Raw genomic sequence first — 24,483 nt, forward strand, 5'->3', positions numbered from 1 at the left:
TAGGATCCCTTTAAGGAGCTTTCACTACACACCCACTCGCCAGTGAAAGCTCCTTTACTCCAGCTTAAACACACACATGAGCCACTGTCTCAGTGCATGTTTATGCACAGATAAGTCAATTATTGGTGCTCCCTGTCACAGACGCTGTGATTCGGGGTCTTTAGGTCTACTAACCCGGCACAGGTCAACAGCAGAAGGCCTGCTGGATCTGCTGAAGCTCTGAAGTCATTTGAACCCTCCTCCATGGACTGTGCTGCACACAGAGACCATCTGCCAGAAGTACAAAGGCACTCACCCATCGCCATCCAGGTGGATCAAGGTGTCACTCCACAGTGGCAGCACCAAACCCATTGTACAAGTGCTACTGTAGGGGAAAAAAAAAAGAAAAAAGGTCAAGACATTCACTGCAGCACTGTTATCCTAATTTCACAGCAATGGTTGCAGGTTTGTGCTTATTTGGGAGAAAAAGAGAAAAGATGCCACTGTTGCTTCAGAGCCAGTGTTGCTTTGCAGAAGTGCCTGGCAAGGATTATTACCCAGCCACAGGGTACAGAAGTATTCTCTGAAGCAAGCTCTAAGGGTCAACATACACCAGAACAGGACTGAGAAGCAGCAAGCTCTGCACAGAAGGTGAGAGGGGCTCAGCCTTGGGTCAGCTCAAGGCTTTCGTTACAGATTTGTCCCTCCTAGGCACCAGCAGGTTTGGTTCTACTTCTGGTTTTGCAATGCACAGCTTTGTTTCCTTGTTTGTCCCCCAGCCACAGCTGCTGGGAACTGGGGTCAGTGCAATGACTGTCAGCAGGGCAGGTCAGCAATTGCAGTTTGCCACCTCCTGCTGACTCCTGCCCCATACCCTCTCCCAGCCCCGTGGTTGAGCAGACACCTCTTGGCAAGCCCACTCCTCTCTCAGCTGCTCAGAGCTCTCTGCCTCCAGTCACCTGCTTTCTACAAGGCTGAGCAGAAGGCCAATGAAAAAGCAGAAGTTAAGTGATGGAAAAAAAAAACAAGGGCAGGGGAACCCCAACACAACCCACAGCAGGCAGTCTGACCGGAAAGCTCGGCCTCGCAGAGCTCTAAGACTGCTCCATAACAAAGGCATCATTTCAAGAAGGGCCAGATTCACTTGTCTCCTGTTCCTATGCTTTGCTCTAGCTGCCCTCAGATTTCCACCAAGCCTACCAGACCTGCTAGCCCTTGAGAAGAAGGGGAAAAAGGCAAGACATGAGGCTTCCACGGGTCAGCAGATGCAAAGCCCCAGAAACGCACGCCTCGGAGCGGCCGGCACAAGGAGACACTGCAGCATGCAGCTATTTCTGTTGACAACATGAGATGAGCTCATGGAAAGATATGTTTTTAAAAGGCTTCCCAAGGTGGCCGGGGTATTTTTAGTGATACTGTTCAGCAACCACTTATCAGAGCCCATAGCAACAAGTCTATATGGAATTATAAATAGCAAGTGGGCTAGGGGAGGGTGTATCAGAGTGACCATCCAGAACCTGAGTAACTCTAGGAGACAGCTAAAACCACCTCTCTATGTTATTAAAGACTGAATGCCAGTGAGCTCTCAGTTATCAAAGGTGGCAGTGCTGGTACATCCCAGCCAATAGCGGGCTCCACACTCACAGCAACCTATGCAAGGACAAGTTATTCTTGCACTGCCATAGGAGCATCCCTGAGCCATAGCTGTGCGTGCACACACAGCCTGGGACTGCTCTCTCTCTTCAGTAGGCATCACTTGAGCAAAGCATCCAAATCCAACCACTTGAAATTAAGCATGGCTGTCGCCATCAGCAAGCTGCTTGCAAAATCTCCTTTTAGCCAAACTGTTCTAAAAGGTTTTCCAGTGACCCTGCTAACCACCCGAAAGTAATTTCTAGCAGCTAGGGTCAGCAGTGAGATTCATTTCTGTGCTTAAAGTCAGAGCTAGAAAAAACAAAGCATCTGTATGAAAACTTCCAGAATGTTTTGAATATCTTTTTTCTTGTTGCATTTAAAAACTCCTCACATAGACCATTATTTATTCTAACTTCTTTAAAGAGCTCCGTGCCCCCCATGCTCTCTTCAAAGAGAGCAGTGTCCCCTTCTATGCCTGAAGCTGCTGCTTCCCACTTACATTCCCCAACCCTTGGAGAGGTCAGTGGCAATTAAAATGAAGGAAGCAAAAGCACTAAACCCCAATGACACGCTAATGCTTGGGGAGAAGTTGTGCCATCAGCAACCCTGACATTCCCATCAGGCCCAGGCTCCCATGACCCTGGCACGGTGCTGTCTGATAGTCAATGCTGCTCTCCTGAACCCTGATGCCCAACTCCTCAAACTGCAGCTTTTTGGTTTGCTGCAAGTCCTCCCTGTGCCCACCGTGCAGACACAGAGCTTTGGGACCTTACTTTTCAAAGGCCACTTAGGGCACTTCAGTTTAGGGTACTCACACAAGCCTGAGGCATGGAGGAAATGCTGACCTGAGCTCTTTTGCTCCTATTTTCTACCTCTTTACGAAAAGCAAAAGAGGAACTCTGGTTCTAGAGAAAGGCATCAGGCTGGAAAATCTGAAACAGTCCCCAGAAAGCACAGACACCAGACAGCAATTGCTAAACTTTATTCAACACATGGGTGAACACAAAGACTTCCCCACCCAGACAACGTGAGTACCTGTCATTAGAAGAGAAATCCATCCCCAGCACGATGCTCTCCTCCGTGTCCTGTCTGCCATTGGTAGATACAACCACCATGTATCTAGTGCGGTTCTGGTATGTGCTTTCCAGTCTTACAGCCTGGGGAAATGAAGAAGAAACATCAGCAGCAGAGCCAGCAAGATGCACACTGTTACCTTTACAAGCCACCCTGAGCGAGAGCCAGAAAAGCAGTGATGTGATGCACAAGGCCAGCCAGCCTGATTCTCAGCTGGGAGGTCAGCAGAAGAGGGAGAAGCAAATGATTCCCCTTCTCACAGTGCTCTCCTGAATAAGGGGGATGTTCCTGTGCTTTCAGCACACCTGGCCATTATCCTGCTGTGCCCCACCAAGGCTGTGAGCAAGAAGCAGCCCCAGTGTGGGGACCCTCGTGCACGTTTGGTGAACCAGAGCGTGTCTGTATCACGTGCTCTCAGCTTCCCAGGCAGACAGCTAGACTGACTGATGCATGGCTTCCTGCCGGCCCTCTGAGCTCTTCTCCTCTATAATGAGGGAACTGCTAGATCTCACTACTGCACACCTGGCAGGAAAGGATTTCTGAGTTATGGGGCTGTGCCCATAAGAGGCTGCTCCTCTAGAAGCCAAAAGGCAGCAAGAGCCGCAGTGGGCTGAGCGCATCTCCCTGCAGACACACTGCTGAGAAGCCCAGCTTTGCTATCCACACTCACAGCATGCAATGCTTACTTGCAATACTTCTTGGACTCTGTTCTGAGCTGTCTGTAATTATTTTAGTCACAGGGTCCCAACAAGAGAAACTATGACATCTCTAGAAAGGAAATGTCTTAATTACGCATCTTAACTTTGGACAGCCTAACCCTCAAGACACTGTCTGGCTTCAGTGTTTATCTTTTTGCTAAGCTGCTTCTTGAACTTTGAGCGGGGTCTGCAGAGAGCTGACGTGGCTGAGCAGGACGTGGTGTGTCCCAGCTATGCCCCGAGCTGTGGGCTGGCACCTGCCTGCTGCCAGGGACCCACTGCTGAATTCCTCTTGTTGGAACAGCTCAGCTCAAAGCTGTGTTCTACACCCTCTGCAAGTAGAGCCTGAACTCCTCAAGACCCCACTGCTACCATCCCAAATCTCATATCAGCATTCTCAAGCTTGGGACGCAGCAGAACCCACCATAAAGTTTATGACAGCATGTGGCAGCAGCCCCGGTGCCAGGTGCAGCAGCAAGTGCAGGCAGGAGGCAGTGCTAGCTGCACTTTCTAGGCTTGTTCTCTTGGACCAAAAGCTAACAAACTCCGCCAACGCCAGTGGACAGATGTGCTCTGTACAGTCAGACCGTGCTCCACCTCCATCTCTTAAGGATAAGACATGCTAAAACCAGCCTTATTGTCCTTCTTGCGCCTTGAGTCACACGGAGAATCAAAGAGGTCAGGCCTTCAAGGTGCGAGTTCTGCTGTCTGTACAACTAACCACGTGCAGTAACACAAAGGTGCTCTTCCACCTGGAGCAGTAAGCAGCCATCGAGGCGCTGGTGGTCAGTTATCACACATATGAAGATCCAAACCAAGACTTGCCCACAACAGGAGCAGGCAGCCAACACTGCCCTGTGCCCAGGGCACCCACACAGAGCTCTGTTCTGCTGCTCAAGGATTAACATAAGCTAACTCACTGTGCTAAACCAATTTGGCTAGCAGTAATTAGAAATGTGGTTTCAATGCAAGACCCTTTAGAACAGGGCAAGACAAACATCGGCCAAAGGTCACACAGCTCCCAGCCCTGGGGTGGAATTTTCAGAGGCCAATTAAGACAAGCCGGGCATGGCTTGTGGCTCTCTACATCCAGTTCACACCCTCCCCACAAAGAGAAGAACCATTAACAAAGCAGATAATCCTTTCTGCTAAATTTCCTGGAATAATACAACAGTCAAGCTCCAAAGTTACAATAAAGGTTCAAATGCCCAGCAGATGACAGATTGGTGAGCAGCCTTTTCATTAAGCACTGGCTCTTACTCTCACCCAACAGTAGGTGTGCACCAAGTAACTAAACGGTCTGATACCTTTCAAATGAAGATGCTGAAATCCCAATCAATCTCTGGAGGACAGCCTAGCTTCAGGGGCTGCAATGAGACGAGAAGGTTCTTTCTCCTCAGTTTTGTTTTCTTGAACCAAAAGTCCTCTGTAGTCCTTCCAGGACCAGCAATGTTTTTCTTAGCTTTAGCTCACCTACCCACAAGCCAACCTTATCTTCTGCCACATTCTCGTTTCATCAGCACTACAATGTGGTGTTTTATCAGCCCTCACAAACTGCACCTTCCAAGACAGCAGCTCACACTGACCTTTCCTCTTTTTTATGCTACAAGATAACAGGTGTTTCATACAGGAATGCATTTCTCACTGGGATATTTGATTTGAAGACCAAAAAACGTGCTCAAGTCTTCTGAAGCCTTCTTTAATAATAAAACACACAGAAATGCACAGCTCCCCACTCTGCTGCTCTCCAGGAAGTCTTCAAATCAGTTCATACACTTCCAGCTCATTTTCCTGCTTCCCACTGCATTTACACTCATACCATTCCTGATTCTGAAAGCTACAAAGCTCTGCCAACAGCTCCAACAGAAACAAGAGCTGTTCCAAAATATAAGTGCAGGTTTTTAGAGGATTAGATTTCTCTGCTGCCCTCTGAGCTGTGAAGTCTGCCCTCGGAGCGACAGCAGCCAACATAAGAAGAGAATGCATTTCTCTCAGTACTGTTTATATTTCAAATCTCATTTGTATCTACTATTTTATGAGACAGTCCATAGCAGCTCTGCACACCCTTCGTTCGTCAAGAATCAATTAAATTCAAGTAGACTATCGAACTTAACCTCACGCAAGATTTCAGCATTCCAAATGTAGCTGTGAACAAAAGGGTTTATGTCTCAGCCCACAAAGTCCTTATTCAGCTGTTAAGGCTAATTTGTCCCAAATCACACAATGTAGCCACTGATATTGCTGAACAATGACTTGTTCAATGGCTTCCAAGGTTCTAACCCAGGCTGGGATTCTGAAAGGCTCTGAGAACCCCCCATCCATTCCCATCACTTTCACTGACATTTTCACCACAGCAAGGTGTGCTGGGGAGCAGGTCCCTCAATCTGCTTACAGCAAATTCTTTTCCACAGCTGTTTTTAACAGTTGAAGCATTCTGTCGCAATCTTGGCTATTTTCTAGCCATCCTCATAGGATCAGCCCAGCTCCCAGCTCAGGAGGATTCCATAAACCAGAGGTGCCAGAATAACACTTCCGAGGATGGCAACGCTGCTTTGGGCACACATTGCTAGGATGCACCAATGCAACACAGGGAAAGGCATTTGAAGCTACTAAGTGATGAGTGATGCAGAGACACTGCCACTGTGCCTGACCTTGCAGAGCACTTCAACATATCCCACAAGGATTCCTCACTCCTCTTTTCCAGCTGCTGGCGATCTTTAATGCACATCAATGTTATAAACAGTAACAAGGTATTTTCAACAGCCTCCCCCCCCAAAAAAAAAAGAAACCAGAACGATAGGGATCAGCATGGCTACATGGGGATCCTGCATGTTCATTGCTCATAAGTCACAGCCTTTTCAGATGGAAGCAGTTATAGAGCATAGTGAGGAATCCAACTGAACTGACATGGAAGGAGAGGAATTCATGCTGGTCAGAGACACCTACTGCTGGCATTAAATAGGACACCACGTTAATTCACCCAGCTTCTCTGACAATTGCTACAGAACTTTCTGAGCATAAAACTACTCAGCACTTGGCTCAGACAAAGGCAGCCTGCTATGCATACAGTTTATCTCACTGCACAATCAATTAGGTGGGTCTTTTACAATCAGCTGCTTTTTTTCTCCTTGTGGTTGCAGTGAAGACTCCCAAGATCTGATGATGAAACCACTGGAACACACACACACACAGCTGCTCCATGAGTTACACAGGTGTATTTGTCCAGAGAAACTTAAACCTTTATATTCAGGAGAACAGATAAGCAAAAAAGCCAGCCTACCAGTCTGATGTTGTCTTCTGGGCGGAGCAGTATGAACATGGCCTGCAGGTGCTGCTGGAGATCCCCTGCAGGAAAGAGGGCAAAGTGAATGCACAAAAATAGCCCCAGATCACATGCAGGCTCCTGGCTTCCCAGCCAGAGCAAACGGCCACTGAGAAACCTGACACAGCACAGAGAGCACTGCTGCTTCCACCCACCCGAGATGACAAACCTCCATCCACCAGCCAGCTGCTCTGTGCTCACCTGTTCCTGTCTCACCAGGCTCTCTGCTCTTAAGTCTTGCTATCTTTCTAACAGAAGGAAAAAGCACTTCAGTAGTCTCTGTTCCCACGGCTCAGCATCTCCTTTACTACATGGCTCAAAGCAGGAATCTGCCAGTTCCTTCACACTGCTAATTACTTTGAAGAAAACTCTCACCTAGACGAAGGACTCCTCTCTGAAGTGAGATTTGGTCCAATCTTAGAGCACAACATGTCGCCTTACATTCATACACCAACTCCATCAAAGTACCCAACAGCCACCACCAAAAAACCAAGCAACCATAGTTGTTCCTAAAAAATGCCCATTGCTCTTCTACTGGTGAAGCCAAGAAAAGCAGAAGAAAAATAGATCAGTTCCTGCATTGGTTTACAAAGTGTTCTTAAAAGGACCCGAGTGGCACAGGAGCCTAAAGCAGGTATGTGACAGTCAAGAGAGGTGCCCATGGGAGCATCGTGGTGACTTCCACAGCCAGTGCAGAGCAGGGCTGAAGCAGTCCCCACTATGGTGGGGGGATGACAGTGCTTCTGTGAGCAGGCTGCACAGCACACAGCAGTCACTGCTCTCTTCTTCCTTCCTCCTTTAAACACGTTTCAGTAAAGGGTGAATGAGTCAGTGCCCTGGAAGAGCATTTATAAGCTGGGGGTGGGACTGCAGGAGTGACACACAGAGGTGACAGGCACCCAAAGGCACATCCTGCCCGAGGACATTGTTCTCTGCAAGGCACAGGGCTCGTTCAGGGAGACAGCACAGGAAGGGCCAGCTCATCTATAGGATGCATGGCCTTGAGGGGAGCAGTGAGAGACAGGATTTCCCCATGTCAGCACTGCTGCAACCCGGGGCAGAGGCACACAGCTTCAGCAGGTCTCAGCAGCAGTGCAGCAGGGCTGGGGGCAGCGATCCCCCATTTCAGGTGCCTGCAAACCCAGCACCACTGAGCTCACAGGGACTGAGCAGCATGACACCAAAGCTGCTTCATCTCAGCCTTCCCCCTCCCCAAAATGTCACTATTCCCACCTACTGCTCCCACTCATTCAACAGTAGGAACCAGTTTAAGAGATGATGTTCCCGGAGACAGAAAAAACCACCAGGACTACTAGGTGGTCTCAAAGCTTTAGAAGCTTCAAAGCTGGAAATAAAGCATTGCCTCCCTGGCCCACTTCGCTCAGCTTGCAGCATTTTCAACCCCAAACACACAATGCATTCTGTAAGCTTGCTGGATGAAGAAAAAGCAAAGGAAAGGTTTTAGCATGCCAGAATCAGCACAAAGATATCACATCCTGTCCTGTGAAGAGCTGTCAGCTCTGCTGGCATTCGTGGCACGACTGCTGCTTCCTATCACATTGTGCAGCAGTGAGCAGCTGTCTTTGTGTCCCCCAAGCTGGCAAGCTAGGTGCAAAGCATCAACTTGGATGGGATCTTAAAACTGATTTACAATATCCAGAGATGGCAAGAGCTGCAGGGAACCTACATCCTTTCCAGGCCTTCTCTAATGCTGGTGGAGTGCAGAAGCCAGCCCCCAGCACGAGGCCAGTGTGCCAATGGCACAGTGAGGGACCACCAGCAAACCGGGTGGGACAGCCAGAGCAACCAGCGATTTCCATTTCTGAAGGTGATACAATTAAAGAAATGAGTGTGAGCATTAATTATTTCCTGTTAGGCAGCTGCTCCTCATGCTGGATTCCAGCGCTGAGTTAGGGAGGCAGCTCTGCAAGGTCCCTCAGCCTTCCTAGGAAATGCTCTCATGGCCACTTGAAACATCACTGCATGCACGGGCTGCAGCTTTGTGCTGGCATGTTATGGCTGCTCCCTGGTCCCCTTCTGATTCCAAATGCCAGAGATAAGTCCCAACACACACACAGGAATGAAAGCTGAGCACGGCCTGCTGGAGGCCAAGAAAGGAGATGCTTTCCTTTGCCATGCACTGAGCTCATTGCCAGCAGCCACCTCACCCCGAGGTGCTGCCTTCCCTACATTGCTGCTTTAATTTTGGTGGCACAGATGTGACACGTTGATCCCTTGGTCTGCTGGTATTCACTGTGGGTTGGAAAAGCACACAAAGAAACATGGCACGCACTCATTTGAAAGACACTTCCCCAAGAGATCTCCAAGTGCCATAAAACACCGTGCCATAAAACACCGTGCCATAAAACACCGTGCCATAAAACACCAATTGAGCAGGGAGGCCAAGGAAAGGACAAGCACTGATGCCTCCTTACACCTCACCCTGCAAATGGGTAAAGAGTCCAAGAAGAAAAATCCCACCCCTCAGGCAAGCCAGCCTCCTAAACACAAAACACCTTCCTGAAAGCAATTACAACACACTGGATTTGCTTTCTTGGCAGCCAGGCTCCTGAAAGCTCTGTGCTGATGAGGCAAGCAACACTATTTTCCACCCAGCTCTGCAGCTGCTGTGCAGGGCAGCAGCACCACACAGACCTGAGGCAGCACCAGGAATAAACCACACTGCTTTTTGGTGATCCCTTCTAGGCACAGAAAGCCTTCAGCCTCCTGTCTCTGCCCCATACACAAAAGCCCAAAGGTCTCAACAGTGATGATGCGTTTTGTTGATGAGTGTTTAATAGCAGGGAAAAACCCCACACTATCTGATGGCCACAAAACACCATCAGTGAATCAGCACCGCATGCAGCAGGAAAAGCAGCCTACCTCCACATGTTTGAGTTTCATTATTCAGAGCACTTTTCAAACAGAGCCAAAGCAAAAGTAAAAACACAACAAATCAAACCTGCAGCTGATAAGGGGGGAGTGGAACCGTGCCTGCCTCTCTGCATTATTCACCCTGCTCTCACATCTGAGAAGTCACACTGACGTTGCTCAGAGGTTTCCTCATCACCACACAGAGGTGAGCGCGCTCCTTTTCTTCCATCAGCACAGCTGGCTTCAGATTGGGACAGCAATTACTCACCTCATATCATAACCTCAAGTTCCCCAGTGCAATCCTGCAGCCCCTCCCTCATATCAAAGCTACAGCACGACAGTTTTGGGGTGTGAGGGCAGGTTTGTTCTTAGTTCTCCGCAATGCCCCACAGTCATTCCTTTGTTGGATTAACAAGAGAGTACCAAAACCTTTTCTCTAAGAGCCTCGAGGCTGGAAGCTCTGCCTTTAATTCACACCTGGTGTAAAACAAAACGCATGTCCTCCAGCAAGAATACACGGCAGAGAGGTGAGCTGGGACAGAGCATGGCAGCAGCAGTTACCTGCGTGCTTGTTGCGCCGGTGGCTGACCCTGGGGGTGGATGAGCCATTCCCTCGTGGCAGGAAGAGTGCTGCTCCTTTCACGGTGAGGAAGCTCTCGCTGATGCTGCAAGGGAAGAGACAAGAGATGAGCAAGAGAACCGCTGCCTTGATTTTAAAAGGAGAAAAGCAATGGAGAGGTTCAACCCGCGGTGCTGTTCTGCCCGCAGAGGGGGAACCTGAGCAGGAGGAGGGGATTAACTATGGCTACATTTTCCGCTTGAAAGTCAAGATGCACATTTCTAAATGGTGATGAATAGGACAAGCCCACGCATTGCTCTAATTACAACTCCGTTAAGCCCAAGCTTTGTGGTTGGGACACAGCTGATGCCCCCTGGGAACAAACATCTCCCTGCAGCAGTTAGCTTGAAGAAAATGAACACATGGAACAGATTCAGAAGTACTATTTACAAATTGTACGGTGTTTAACTCAAAGACTGATAAATTAAAAGCAAGACGGTAATGCAGTTAAACTCAGGCATCACTCGCTGCCCTGATTTTGCCCTTCATGAGGTCACATGAGGACAGAGGGAAGTGGCAATATCAAGAGCCCTCAAGTTCCGCCAGCAGTCAGTATTTTGAGCACATTTTCCAGCAGCTCTCAGGGAGATGCTGCGGCACACAGAAAAAGCAGGGCTCTCTGCAGATGTTGCAATTAACCCATCCTGTTGCACAGCGAAGGGTTCCTGCCCTTCTCAGAACTGATGAGATAGTCATACGTGCTTTGAAGAAAGCCAGGAACAATCCCACAGTCAACAGGATGGTTGATGAGTATGATAAGACAGGATGGGAGCGTCCTTGGCAGTGTGCACCCAGCAGTGCTGTGCCTTGAGGAAGGAGCTGGGTTTGTTCTCTTCAACCCAAGAAGAGACCAGGAACTTCCAAGCTCCTTTCTCTGCTTAAACAGATACAAAAATGATTACTTGTTCCCTTTCCTTAAGGCCAAGGGCTGGGAAATAACAGCCATGCAGCAGGAGAATCCAGCACGGGAAGCGTTGGTGCACCAGGGCAGCACCAGCACGTGTCTCCAGAGCTCAGTGTGAGCAGAGACAGCAGCGTGCAGGAATCAAATAGGCCAAAATCCTAGGGCCAGCATGGCACAGCATGTTGCATTTCTCACACCCAGGCTGACCATTCTAACTACAGCTTTGCCTATTATGTTGCTCTATCTGCAAGAGTGCTGAAAGCTTCAGTTCCAGCTGGATTTCCCCATAACCTCAAGCATGTGCCTGGGCATCTCTCCATTCTCCTACCGGGGATATCAAACAATGAGGTTCTGAGCTCCATCAAGGCAGGTGCACGTGGGCACAAAGGTCTCTCACAGGGCCGTGGCACATCCAAATGCCCTGGCAATCACAGTGGCGTGCACCCACTTCATTTTATTAGCAAAGCCTACAAGTCACAGTAGCAATCCTTCAGCCTGTGCCTGCACCATCAGGGACATCCCCAGATGGAAGTGCTGGTACCAAAGCAGTGCTTCCAAGGGAAGGATGCAGGCACCCAGGTCTCTCTACACACAGGCTAACCCTCAGGGCTGTGTACAGCAAAGCAGTACCAGGCACTAAGAAAAACAAAACAAACCCCACAACAACCGGGAAATGGGAATGGCAAGAGAAACCTCTGCATGCCCTGCACTGACACTTGTGCAACAGGGTCAGCTGGCAGCCCTCACTGACAAGTCCAGGCCTCTCTGACAGCCAAAACAGCAGTGAGCACAAGGCAGAGTGGAACGAGGGCTGCTCACCAACAGGAGCTGCTCACCAGCAGGGGCCCTGCGGTGCTGTCAGCAGCGGTGACAACGCTGCAGGCAGTGGGGAAGGGAAGTGGTTTTTGGGCTCCTGCAACTCAGCACTTCTGCAACTTCAGAAACAGCACAAGGAGAAAAACAAACACAGCGTGGGAACGCGCTCCAGCTCAGATGTTTGACGCAAAACCCCTGCACAGATCACACAGATACACGGAGTCACAGAGATGCTCAGTGCCAACTGTACCCTGACTGCACCAACATACACACCAGCCCCTCACTGAGCCTTCCTGTCCCCTCCACTGGCTCCAACACGGACATCAGCTGAGCAGGAAAACGAGAACTGCTTTCTGTTTGTGCTTTGGGATCACGGCTTGACCCGCAGCAGCTCTGGGGCACCCTTCCAGAAAGAGAGCAAAACATCCCCCAAAGCAACAGGGAAACACGTTGTGCAAACCGGGCTCTGGAATTCAGGGCAGAGAGACACACAGAGTCATGTTTCCTACAGCAACACAGGGTTCACCAACTAGAAACGGGGCAGCTCATGCAATTAAGATGCTTACGAAGAAATCCGGGCACTTGATGTTTACAGAAGAAACGCGATTCTGTGCGTTGTTTTTCAAGCAAAATTCCAGGATGGGAAGCGAGGCTGCGAAAGGAATTTGCTCTGCATGCCAGTCCCCAAAGGCTGTGGGTCTCCATGTCAGGATGTTCCCACATGGAGCCCCACATGCCATTCTTGCTGCACGATGCACAGCCTGGGCACCCATAGACATTGAAGACTGAAAAGGAAAAACACAGTGTTTCGACCAGTTATCTTCAGAAAGAACACCTCCTGCTTGACACACACTTGTCTTTTACCCCTCAGAATCAACACAGTTCTTGTTGATCACCGTTAAACCACACGACTGCCTCTGCAATCAGTGATGGGAAGCTTAGTGTTCGCACACAGCACGTGCCAGCTCAAACCACAAACCCCACTCTTTGTGCCAGGGCTGCCCCACGGCTCTCAGAGCCATCACAGCCCCGGCCATGTTTGGCCTGGCAGGCACAGCTGTCACCTGCACTACGGAGCACCCCATGACTTTAAACACTGCCGTAACCCAAGTCACGAAGGTCACCGTGCTGCCCCACACCTGCCAGGCCCTATATTTAGGCTGGGCACTTCAGAGATGGAGACCTACAGCCTGATACACTGCACCGGCTATCCCATGAGCAGAAAACAAGCTGAGCAGTGCCCTGGCACCCAAACACTGCCCAACAGCCCCTGTCCCCAAGCCATCCTCTGGCCTCGCTGCTGCCCAGGTCATGGCACAAAATGGAGGAGTCACACCACCCCACTGCCTGCCCTCAGCACAGAGCCCCAGAACAAAGCACCAAAACAAGAGTCACTCTGTCTCCACGCAAAGAAATCAATGCTGAATAATATAAGCCTTCCCTTTGTGCTGTAGAGAAGCAGATGCTCGTTTACCAAAAGCATTAAAAAAAAAAATCAGCCAGAGGCCGTCGGATTCCACTCATGTAATAGAAGGAAGTTATCTGCTCACTATTTTAACTTCTGCAGCACTCAGCACTTTCATTCTCATTGCTTTCATTCTCACTGCATCCTCCCCACAAGGATGCCTGATCCCAAAGACAAGGCAAAAAAAGCAGGACAGCCCTTCCCCACCAGCAAAGTGAACACAGCTCCAGACTCATGTTAAAGCAAAGTACCACAGCATCGCTTCAGACCGACCCCACGGTGGTACCCGGCTCCAGAAGCAACGCTGTGCCAGTGCAGGGCAGTGCTCTGGTGCTCTACTGACAGTGAGACATCAGCAAAAGCTCTCCAGATCAAACCAGGAGATCTAATTCTGAAGCATTTCAAAACACAAACTCAGCACCACTTCCCAACCCGGCTCTTCCCCCGGTGATGCAGCCAGTTCTTCCTGAAGGCAATACTGCTGCGACTCCGCTTTTCTGTCGGCTCTCTGAATGGGGATCAGCTTACCAGGAGCCCTTTATTCCTGAAATAATTTCCACTAATCACTCACCACGTGCCACATTAAACAGAAGCTGACGGGCTGTGGGGTGTCTGACAGCACCACTGCATCCCAGGGCTTAAGTAAAGGCTGAAAGGAAAGGCTGGTGAGAGGCAAAATGAACATGTACACATGCTGCAGTGTTCCTGTACAGACACTTGCAGATTACTTAGCAGTGTGGAAGCATTGCTTGAACCAGGCACACTTCATCTGCCCACAGGAAAGGAAGCACACACAGCATTCCCAAAAGCAGCCCTGCAGCGGTTTGGCATCTATGACTCCACTTTACCTTGCCGCTATTACCTCTGTCCGACTTCCAGCTAAAGGTGAGCTTAGCAGCAGTCTCGAGTGCACTTACAGTGCTCCTAACTCGAGGTGAGGAGCCTGCAAAGCTCTGCTGAGCAGGTCTCAGTCTGAAAACCCATTAAAATAAGTTTTGTTTTATAAAAGCTTCAACTCCAAAGAGCGGAGATTCCAGATGTGTTTATCCACGCTGCAGTCAGGTGCTGAATTTCATCAGAATTAGCACTTGAGGCACTTTGGCAGCCAAGTCTCTGCAGCCCTCAACGCAGGCCTTCCTATTGCCTAAAAGCATTCAGCCCCGGTTAGAAACCACGCACTGAAGGAGTAGGATTGGTGGAACGCTGAGCGCAGCTGTGGGGCACAGAACCAGAGAAGTCCCAACAAGAACAGAGTGTACTTTAGGGAAAATCATCAAATGGATGGGGTTGGAAGGGACCTCGAGGAAAAGGCTCTTAGAGAACTTTAAAAGTGGCTCTACAACAGAAATCTGCTTAATTTCGAGCTAGAGAGACTTATTAGAGACTCTATTTACTCTCAGCTCGCAGACAGGCGCTCATCCTGTGCTCACCCTGCTCGTTCCAAGGCACACAGATATTCCTCCGTTGGCTTCTCAACAACTTTCCCATCACAGTACAACAGCAGGGCAGGAGTGGTGCTGACAAATTGTTTGTATTTAGGCAAGCTGGCTCTCCAGCTTTGCGACACACAGAGGAATGCAGCTGCTCTGCTTTGGGTTTGGGATTTCTCCACTTCTTTCTCAAAGCAAATAAAGGGAGAAACAACAAGAACAACCCGACAACAACAGAGCAGCCAACAAAACTCACAGAGCTTTAAAAAGGAGAAGTGAGAAAATCAGCTTAGGGCACTGAGTTCCAGAAAGCATGCAAGACATGAGCAGACTAAGTTCTAGAGGACAAAGGTAAAACTAACAATAGCTTTTCATACCTGCAACTTTGTGCAAATGATGTCTACCCTTAAATTGTGGTTTGACAGAGTCATTTATCATTCGCTGAGCACAAGATGCTCCTGCAGGCCCACATGCCCATGGGAGGCTCCCATCTGGATGGATGGGCACGGAGCTCTGAGCTGCTGCCCGCTGCACAGCACCCCGCTGGGCACCGTGGTCCTGCCCAGCCAGCTGAGCCCAAACATGAACTGAACTCAGTCATCTTTGTGACCACACCAGAGCTTCACCCAAAGTTCAGACGCAACACTTCTGCACTAAAAAGCTGGAGGTGTAACAGCATGCAAAGCAAACCCACAATCAGGCAGTTACACCGAGCTCCTGAGAGCAGACAGAGCCCACCTGGAGCAGCACCATCTGAGTAGGGCCGTGGTGTGAAGGATGTGAGGGCTTCAGTGCCAAGTGACAAAGGTCATTTGTTTAAAAGAAAGGACTGAATCATTCATGGTTCAGCAGTCTGGGGATTTAACCTACTTCTTATGTGGCTTATTGCAATGAAAGCAGGAGACCCCAAAGGGTTGAGTGTGATGTTGATGAGGGCTGAATAAGTATGGGATAAACAACTGAACATGCTGAATAAGGAGCCTGTGGGCTTACTGTACCTAAAAATGCCCAGATTTGAGAAGCTCCCAGCACCAAGAAGCTCTCAGGGGCAGGAATCCTCCATTCCCTTTAGCCAACACCAGGGGAGGGCATTCACCCACATGGGCTTCTCTTCTTCCCCAGCTGCTATCACTTCATGTCCATGAACCAGAGGGCTGATCCCTGCCACAGACACTGGGTTAATCCCACACAGTGACCATTCCCAGGCTCCAGTCATTTCCCCACTGCACACACAAAGCAAAGCAGTGACTTCTGAACACATCAGCCCACATATCTGTGGAAATAGAAGGCTTCAGACAGCTGCTAAGAAACACCGTGGCTGGAAACCCCAATTGCAGAACGGCTCTGCACACATCAGATCCACTACACTGGAGAAAAACTATTTGCTGAATGAGTTTTAAGCCCATAGGGGCTGATAATTTAAATGCTTTGCCAGAGTGATGCAGAGGAGACAGCAGCCCTGCACAGCTCATCTAGACGGGATCCTGAACCTTAAACTCCCTCTGACCTCACAAACAAGTCAGAAGCAATGTTTCAGGACACTCAGCATGAAGTTGCTGTAGACAATTAAGCAATAGTTTAGCTAGGGGCTCTCTGACAAAGGTAGGAGGGAGTGCAGTCCTGTGAAACACCCCAAGGCAGCCCACGAACCGGCCCCAAAAGGCCCTTTTCTGCTGATAATCTCACTCTGCTCCCTCTGCCTTGTAATCCTCAAAAGCATCCAAAGCATTTCCAGAGTCTTGAGCATCTGCAAAAGCTGCACGAAGAGGCAGAGCTCCGAGGCAGCCCTCAGGGACCGCTCCATAGGAGCTGGCAGCCAGCAAGGCTCCATTGGACACTGGGCTCCCACCAGGATTGCTGGGCGGGCACAGGACTGCCCTGCAAACCCTCCTCTGCTGCCTCAGGTCTTGCTTTCTGGCTGACAACCACCCCTGTCTTTCTCCCAGCCCCCTCCAGGAAGCATCAGTGAGACAAACTCCAGGAGCTTCCGGGGAGTACAAGGCAAACAGGAAAAGTACTTCGGAACAGCACAGCCCCGGCTGAGTTAATGATCAGCTCAGCAGGCAGCACACTGCTTCCATTCAATTACTGCAACTTATTTGCATTGCTTTTAATAACCAGAGAACATCACAGATCTCTTTCCATGCTGCGTTTGATCTCACAGAAGGATGGGACCAGCCCAGCAGCCCTGATGCTGCCAGCCTGCACGCTTCTACTGCTCTGCACACACAGCTGGAAAACTCCGTGCAGGTGCTGACACTGCACTGAGCCCTGACTCGTGAGCATCAGCCAGAGCTGGGAGCGAGGACGGGGATCACTGCTGCTCCCTCTGGGCATCCTCAGCACTGAGGTAGAACACTTACACAGGTACAGCACTTAGAGATGCGATTAAAGATTTCCAATAACTCGCTGCTTGGAGGAGAGAAGTCTGGTTGTGCGGAGAGGTTGAGAGATTTTGGCAGCAGGACACAGTGAGTAGATAGAAAGGTTGTAAGGTTTCCCATGCAGTAAACAAATAAATACACAGCTCTGCATGCAGCAGCCTCACACCCTGTGATGTCAGCAAAAGGCACGAGTTAAGGTGTGTCACAGTGACGGTGTTTCAGAGAGCAGAGGACGTGGCCACGGGGCTTTGAAGACACAGGAAATGGGCAGGGAGGGGAAGGACAGGGCTAACACTGTCTGGGTATGGGGACACAGCACAGAGAGGCCTCATAAAAACTATCAGTTAACATTTTGGAACAGGAAACAGTGGTATAAAGCAAGCAGGAGAGCCATGGGAAGCAGCAAGCAAGTTCACAAAGTAAGCTCCATTTCAGGCTGCAGAAGTGCTGAGGATGAGGCAGTAAACAGCGCTGGGATGCTTCAACACATGGGCACAGGGAGGGCTCCCACTGCTGCTGTAGCTGAGGCAGAGAGAAAATGGTTTAGCAGCCCCAAACGCACAGCTGTGCCCAGCAGTGCCAGGTCCTACTGCTGCCTGCCTGCATCCCTCACTGCTCACAGGGATGGTGACACAGTGATGTGGCACAGCAGCGCAGCGGGGGCTTCCACAGCACCGCATGGCCCAGTCCCACTTCCTAAATAAAGAGGAAGGTGGGCAGCACAGGGATCCAGCACAAGAACAGCATTATCACAGTGCCACGGAAAAAACACTTCAGGACACTGATAATGTGCTAGGATACCTAAAACTTGGCGAAAGGAAAAGGAAGTGATTGCAGACAGGAAGAGCTGATCTATGGCAACTTGTCCGGGCTTCTCCTGTACAAAATCCTTTGGTATGTGCACGCTGCCTGAAGTTCTGCTTTTTTCCTCCTGTCTCGCCATCAGCTGCTTCGGAGTTTCACAAGACTGAAAGAAGCTTTGAATCCCACACCAACGAGCTGCAGCCATGAGTTCGGAGCTTCTGCCAAGCCTAAGTGTCTGGGACTGCAATGGGAGCCCTCATGAACCCAAACCAAACGAGCCCCCGAGCAGCTGACTCTGTCACTGCCTAAAAGTGTCAACAGGAGCAATTTCTGCTGAGCTCTGACAGCCCGAGCTGATCAGCCAAACACAGACTGCACTGAAACCAGAGGTCCTGATTGCATTTGGGCCACCACTGCCATTCCCATCTCACAGAGAACACGTTTTCAGCAAAGCAAATCAACAAACTTGGGATTTTTAGATCTTGGCCAAAAAGAAATAAGGACACCTGATACCATCTAAGCCTTTGGGAACTTGCTGTCAGGAGCAGTTCCTCATTACATCAGCCGCAAGCAGTGCCCTGATTGAGAACGCTGGTCCCATGTGAGCACTCTGTGGCTCTCACAGCCCTTAATCTCTCTAGCCAGGAGGGCAGCACAGGCTGTCTGATAACCCCTATCTCCCTCCCCAGAAAGAAGGACGGGTGCTCCTTCCAACCCGGGCTGCCAGTGTCCTCGTGCCCTGCTGTGGGACACACGGAGTTATTTCCCATCCCTTTCCCGTGGAGCTTCGGGCACATCGCTGTTCAACTTTTGCTACCAGCAACCACAGGGAATGCTGTAATACAACAGGCAACGCCACGAGGGGCCAAAAGCGGCCGGATTCAAGTACTTGGGGTCGTTTCTGAAAGGCTCAGGGACACGGAACGGAGCTGACTGCCCACGCTGCTCGAGAAGGGGCCACGGAGCGGCGGGACCGATTCCCCGATTCCCCCGCAGAGCTCAGCCGGGGCGGCCCCGCACCCAGCAGCCGTGCGGGAGCACCGCGCGTGGTCAGAGCCTTATCTACGGCACACATCAGACATCTCCCCTATTAATCCTTCCCACAAACGCAATTTGAATCGCCCACAAAGGAAGAAACGATTGGGATCTGTCCCAAAAGGTCTGCGGGCTGAGCCCAGGACCGGCAGCAGCCGGAGGTGCCTCCGGCTAGGCAGCGGGGAACGAGCTCCGGAGCGCCGGCAAAGCGCGGCAGGAAGGCTGCGAGCTGCTCCGCGACTGCCGGCTGGGAAAAGTTTGCTGAGAGCGGCGGGGAGCCGCGGCACGGCGGGGTACGGCCGGGAGGAGCTCCCGCTACGAGCGTCCCGGGGCCGGTCCCGTTCGGTACTCACAGCTGAGCGATGGTTCCCTGCGAGATGACGGCGTTGTCGGAGAAGTAGGGGATCATGGCGAAGCCCCAGTCCCGCAGGCAGCAGGTAGGCGGCCGCCCGGCCCCGCGGCATGAGGAGCTCCGGCCGCCCCGCTGCTCTGCTCCGCTCTGCCCCACTCCGCTCCGCCACCCGCCGCACTGCGCAGGAGCGGCCCGGCAATGCCCCGGCCACGCCCCTTATGGGCACGACCACGCCCCCTTCGCAGCAGACCACGCCCTCTTATAGACACGACCACGCCTGTTTGCACTTGGCCACGCCCCACCGGCACGCACGTGGCGATTCGGTGCGGGAGGGAGCGAGCAGCAGCGGTGGAGGGGGCTGCCCGTTGGTGGTTGGTTCTTTGTTTTCCTACCCCTAGCTCCAGGTAGGGGAGCATGGGAGGGCTAAAAAACTCGAGGCTGGGGGGAAGCAACGCAGTGAGTGGTTTTGGGAAAGGCACGCAGTGTGTAGGAAATGACCTCAATTTGTCTCCTGCAAGAGAGAGGGGAAAGCGTTCTTGGAGACAACTTTCATATTCAGAAACTTGAATACGTCAAATGAGGAGAAGCAGCTGCCTTTGGGCGCTATTCCATCCTCAGCTCCATCACTCCTGAGAGAGTGGGAAGAAGGGAAAAGCCTCAGGGCAGGAATCTGGCCCAGGGCTGCAGGGAATGTGGAGCACCAAGGGAACCTTTCTGCAGTACTCCCCCGTTTCAGCCCAGGAAGGGGGAGGGAAAAGAAAGCCTGAAGTCAGCTCATGCTCCGTTCCCCATAGAAACATCAGCCCAGCACAGAGGGGATGCACACAGAACCCAGTCCTGGTGACTGCTTGAGGTCTGATGCTGATGGGGAAGCTCCCACCCAAACACACCTCATGGGTTCACAGGGGACAGATGAAGCAGCACAATGCGTGATGCCGCAAGTTCCACTCAAGTAAGGTTTAGCTGTGTTAATGTAAGCTCTCTCATAACAGCCAAGAGCACATCTCTGGTAATGCTTCCTCACAGCTGCTAAAAAAAATGCAGTGCCAGCTCACTGCTGTGCCAAAAAAAAAAGTCATTTTGTTGGACAGAAACGAAGTCAGTTGCAAAAAGCAATGGAAAAATCAGAGCATGAGAGAAATGGAGGTAACTCAACCCTCACTGGGGTCAGGAGGCTGGCAAGAACCTCACACGCAGAACTGACACATACCACACATTCACAGCCTGAAAAACAACCCCAAACTTCTGCCCTACTCTAATGAGAAACTTAAGAGCTTTATGCACAAGTTGTGTAAGAACCAATGAATTCAGATAGAATCCAGACAAAGGTCAGATTTGTTACTTGCAACCATCATTAGAAAGGCAAGCCCTTAGAACTGGTGAGAACTGCGAGCAACTACTCGTAACCCACAGATAACAGATGTGTAAATGAATTAATCCTGCATTAATACCACCAAGCACTGTGTCTCCACACATGGGGAATGGCAGAAACACTCCGGTTTTTTCTTTTTGAAACACCAGACCACAGAAGTGGGAAATGCTCAAGGAAGTGCACGCATGGAAGTCTGTACTCATAAAAGGTATTTGATTGGAGTTGTGTTGCCATAAGGGTGGGAATGCTGAGGCTGACACTGCCCTCTGCCAGGTTAACACTCTGATTACCAGCCCCCCTTTATGCACCATTTGCACTCCTTGCAAATGTCACAGCTCAGGCACAGCCCCAGTTTGTTTGGGTGCTGCATCCCACACCGCAGGGTTGGGCTGTGGGGATGTGATGGAGCTGAGGCAGGACACAGGGCACAGGACAGCTGTTCCTCGCTGCAAGCAGGTGCACTCTGCTGGGACAAACACAGACGGAGCTCAAAGCACATGAAATTGCAGCGATGACAGGTAACAGCCTAAATCACTGCATGCTGCAATAGGGCACGAGCACAGCCATTCATCACCACCTGACAGGATGTAAATACGTCTGTCTGGGGTCGGAGTGCTTCCCAGGCCGCTGCATGAACTGTGTTTTGCTGTGGGGGCAGGGGAGTGCTCACCTAAGCTCCCTCTGAAGAACCCCAGTGAGCATCATCTATTACCATCATGTTTCTGGAAATGTATTTCAGTGGGTAAGCAGGGCATGGTATTACTTCAAGTTTGCTTGAAATGAATGCAAGCACTCTACAAAAGCCAATGGATGTTCTTTTCCTCCAACACAGGAGGAAGAACCAAAGGAAGGTGCTACCAGAACCTGATATGGTATCTGATTTAGTGGTTGTCAGCCCTGCCCACAGTGGGGGTTGGAAGTGGATGAGCTTTGAGGTCCTTTCTAACCCAAACCATTCCATGATTCTATGACTGGTCACGTTCAGGGTAAAGAGAACAGTGGGATGTTGTCAGGTGCAGGAATTTTGGCCTACATCTATCAGCACCAGTGGAGGAAAAGAAAAAGCAGAACCTGGCTCCGCACTTTCAGATTGGGAAGAAAGCTGTGAGGCAGCTGCATTAGAAAACCTCCCCCACCACATCCTCTCTCCACTGGGAAATGAGCTGGCTTGGCATCAGGGCCAATGGGGAAAGAAGGTCTTAAGAGGTGTATTGTAGGAACACTGTGCCAGATTCCAGCTGTTTGAGGGCCAGAGGGTATAACGCCCCTCCTGTGCTGCCATTCAGCGACCTGTGCAGGCTGAGAGCTGGGCAGAGAGGAACCTCATGAGGTTCAGCAAATGTGAGTGAAGAGCCCTACACCTGGGGAGGAGTAACTGCACCCATCAGTACAGCTGGGAGCTGAGCTACTGGAACAGGAGCTCTGTAGGGAAGGATCTGGGTGTGCTGGTGGCGAGCAGGTTAGCCATGAGCCAGCAGTGTGCCTTCGTGGCCAAGAATGGTACCATGAGGACTTAGCCATAAATCACTGCAGCAAATCTGAGGGTAAGAAACCCATCCCTTGAGCAGCAGCTCCTGCATGAGGCTCCTGCTGCAGACCCACTTCAGGGAGAGGAGCAGTGAGAAGGGTGCTGGATGCTTTCAGCACAAGAGAGAGACACAGCTGTGTTATCTGGTCTCATTTATCAGGAAAACACGAAGCCATTGCAGTAGCAGTGGTCATAAACAAGCTGATGCACGCAGGGCAGAACGAGATACTGGGGAAGAAAGCAAGCTTTCCCTGTGGTGAGAGGCATGCCACCCACCAAGCACATGGCAGCTCTGTTACACACAGCAAGGAAATCTAACAAAGTAATTAGAAAAGAGGCAGTATCTGGTTAAAAAAAAAAAAGGAGTGGGGAGGCAAAATGAGGGAAAGCATGCAAAACTCTGCTCTAATCCTGAAGAACCAGTCAGAACAGGAAGCCACGCTCTGAATTTGGTTATTTAAGCTGTCAAAGAGTATTTCTGTTTTCAGCTCTTGTGCAAAGAATCAGACAGGAGCAAAGGCAGGGCGATAAGCATCGCAGGAGGAACAGACCTTGTTTTTAGAGACCGTTTGGTCAGCTGCCCATCGTGATCAATGAGCGGGCTTCTCAGGTGAGAATTCAACACCTATTTTGCAATATTATCACTTCATTAAACCCTTCCCTCACAAAATCCACACCCAATTGTTGTATAGTTTACTTATCAGTAAATCGCAGAGGGTCTGACACAGAGGTCAGTCTCAATTACACCCAGCTTACAGCTGCAGAAGCAAAGAATGCAGCAGGGATGGGAGCAGTGGTGGCTGTTGCTCCTATGGCTGATGCTGGACGTGGCAATGCATGAAGCAGCTTTGGCTGAAATGCTTCTAAATAGTTAATCCAGACCCTTGCAAACCATTACAGCACTGCTCCAAGTCCAGCAAGGACAAAGCATGCCAAAATGAAATGTCTGAGACCATAAAATAGGTGATGTGTTATTTGAGTGACCTATAGAAAAGAAACAGGTAAATCCTCTGAAATGTCAAAAGTAATCCTATTTTTAAATTGAATTTAAAAGGGAATGTTTCTGATGCAAGGATACCAAAGAGTTGAAGGGCAGCGAGTCTGGAAACCCTTGTCCAGATTCTCAAAATACATTTAAGTTCTGAAATCCACACAGGGCTGAGAACTCTGAGGATTGCTGCTTGGCTTCCAAGCCTTGACAAGGTGCCCTTGGGAACCAGAACTGCTATTTTGGAATCTCCCTTTCTACTTACAACAGGAGTCTTCCTCAGCATTGACTCCTCTCCCCTGGAGCACCTGGCTTGTGCTTGGCAGGAGACACAAACACGTCTGGAATCCCAGCCAGCCACTCCTTCACCGACCTCTGAAGCAGCAGCACAAGTGCACGGGGCAGCTGCTCTGGGTTAGCAGACCCACTTGGTAGCTAAAGGATCTGATCCTCCTTCACTCCTTCCACCTCCTAGTCCCTTGCTCCTCATTCTCCTCCGTTCACACACTTTCAATGATAAATCAACAAACTTTGCACAGGCCTTCATGCTTTGAGCACACTGCCTGCTATAGCACAATATCTTTACCTTGATGGAACTTGGCAGTGCAACAGCTAATACTGATTTGCTTGTCCAGCTGTGAGGATCAAGTCATGTCACTGCTTACTGTGAAGCACAGCCACGTCATTGGACTGGACCGAACTCACTGCGATCACAAAAGGCTGCAGGTAGTTATTGCCAACCTAACCAGAGAATCATTTGAGTTGGAGTGGACCCTTAAAGATCATCTGATCCAACTCCCCTGCAATGCACAGGGATGCCTACAGCTCCATCAGTGCTCAGAGCCCCTCCAGCCTGACCCTGGCTGTCTGCAGGGATGGGGCACCACCTCCTCCCTGGGCAATACGTGCCAATGCTTCACCACACTTATCACAAAAAAAACTTCTTCCTTACATCCAATCTAAATCTTTTCTCGTTAAGTTTGAAATCAGACCTTGTTAAAGAATCTGTCCCCTTATTTCTTACAGCCCCTCTTTATAAACTGAAAGGCTGCTAATGGGTCTCTCCCCAGGAATAAACCTGATTTTCCCACCAGTCCTATACCTTTGCTCACAGTTTGCTGGTAGAACACCCAGCACTGAAAATGCAGACTTGCATGGACTGTGATGTGTGGCCCACAGAACTTTTCCTGGAGGTCAGCTGAGC

At 50.3% G+C, this 24,483-nt stretch overlaps 1 protein-coding gene across 1 annotated transcript in view; it reads right to left on the reverse strand.

Annotated features, from left to right (window-relative positions):
• Positions 1-24,483, reverse strand: part of SSH2 (slingshot protein phosphatase 2) — a 72,140-nt gene that overhangs the window by 19,639 nt on the left and 28,018 nt on the right. Inside the window, 4 exon segments of the mRNA XM_042879429.1 lie at positions 296-364; positions 2,650-2,771; positions 6,667-6,731; positions 10,144-10,247. Coding sequence (XP_042735363.1) covers positions 296-364; positions 2,650-2,771; positions 6,667-6,731; positions 10,144-10,247 — 360 coding nt within the window.

Source organism: Lagopus leucura, unplaced genomic scaffold, assembly GCF_019238085.1.
Source record: "Lagopus leucura isolate 7727_CA_CO unplaced genomic scaffold, USGS_WTPT01 Super-Scaffold_100024, whole genome shotgun sequence".
Taxonomy (NCBI): Eukaryota; Metazoa; Chordata; class Aves; order Galliformes; family Phasianidae; genus Lagopus; species Lagopus leucura.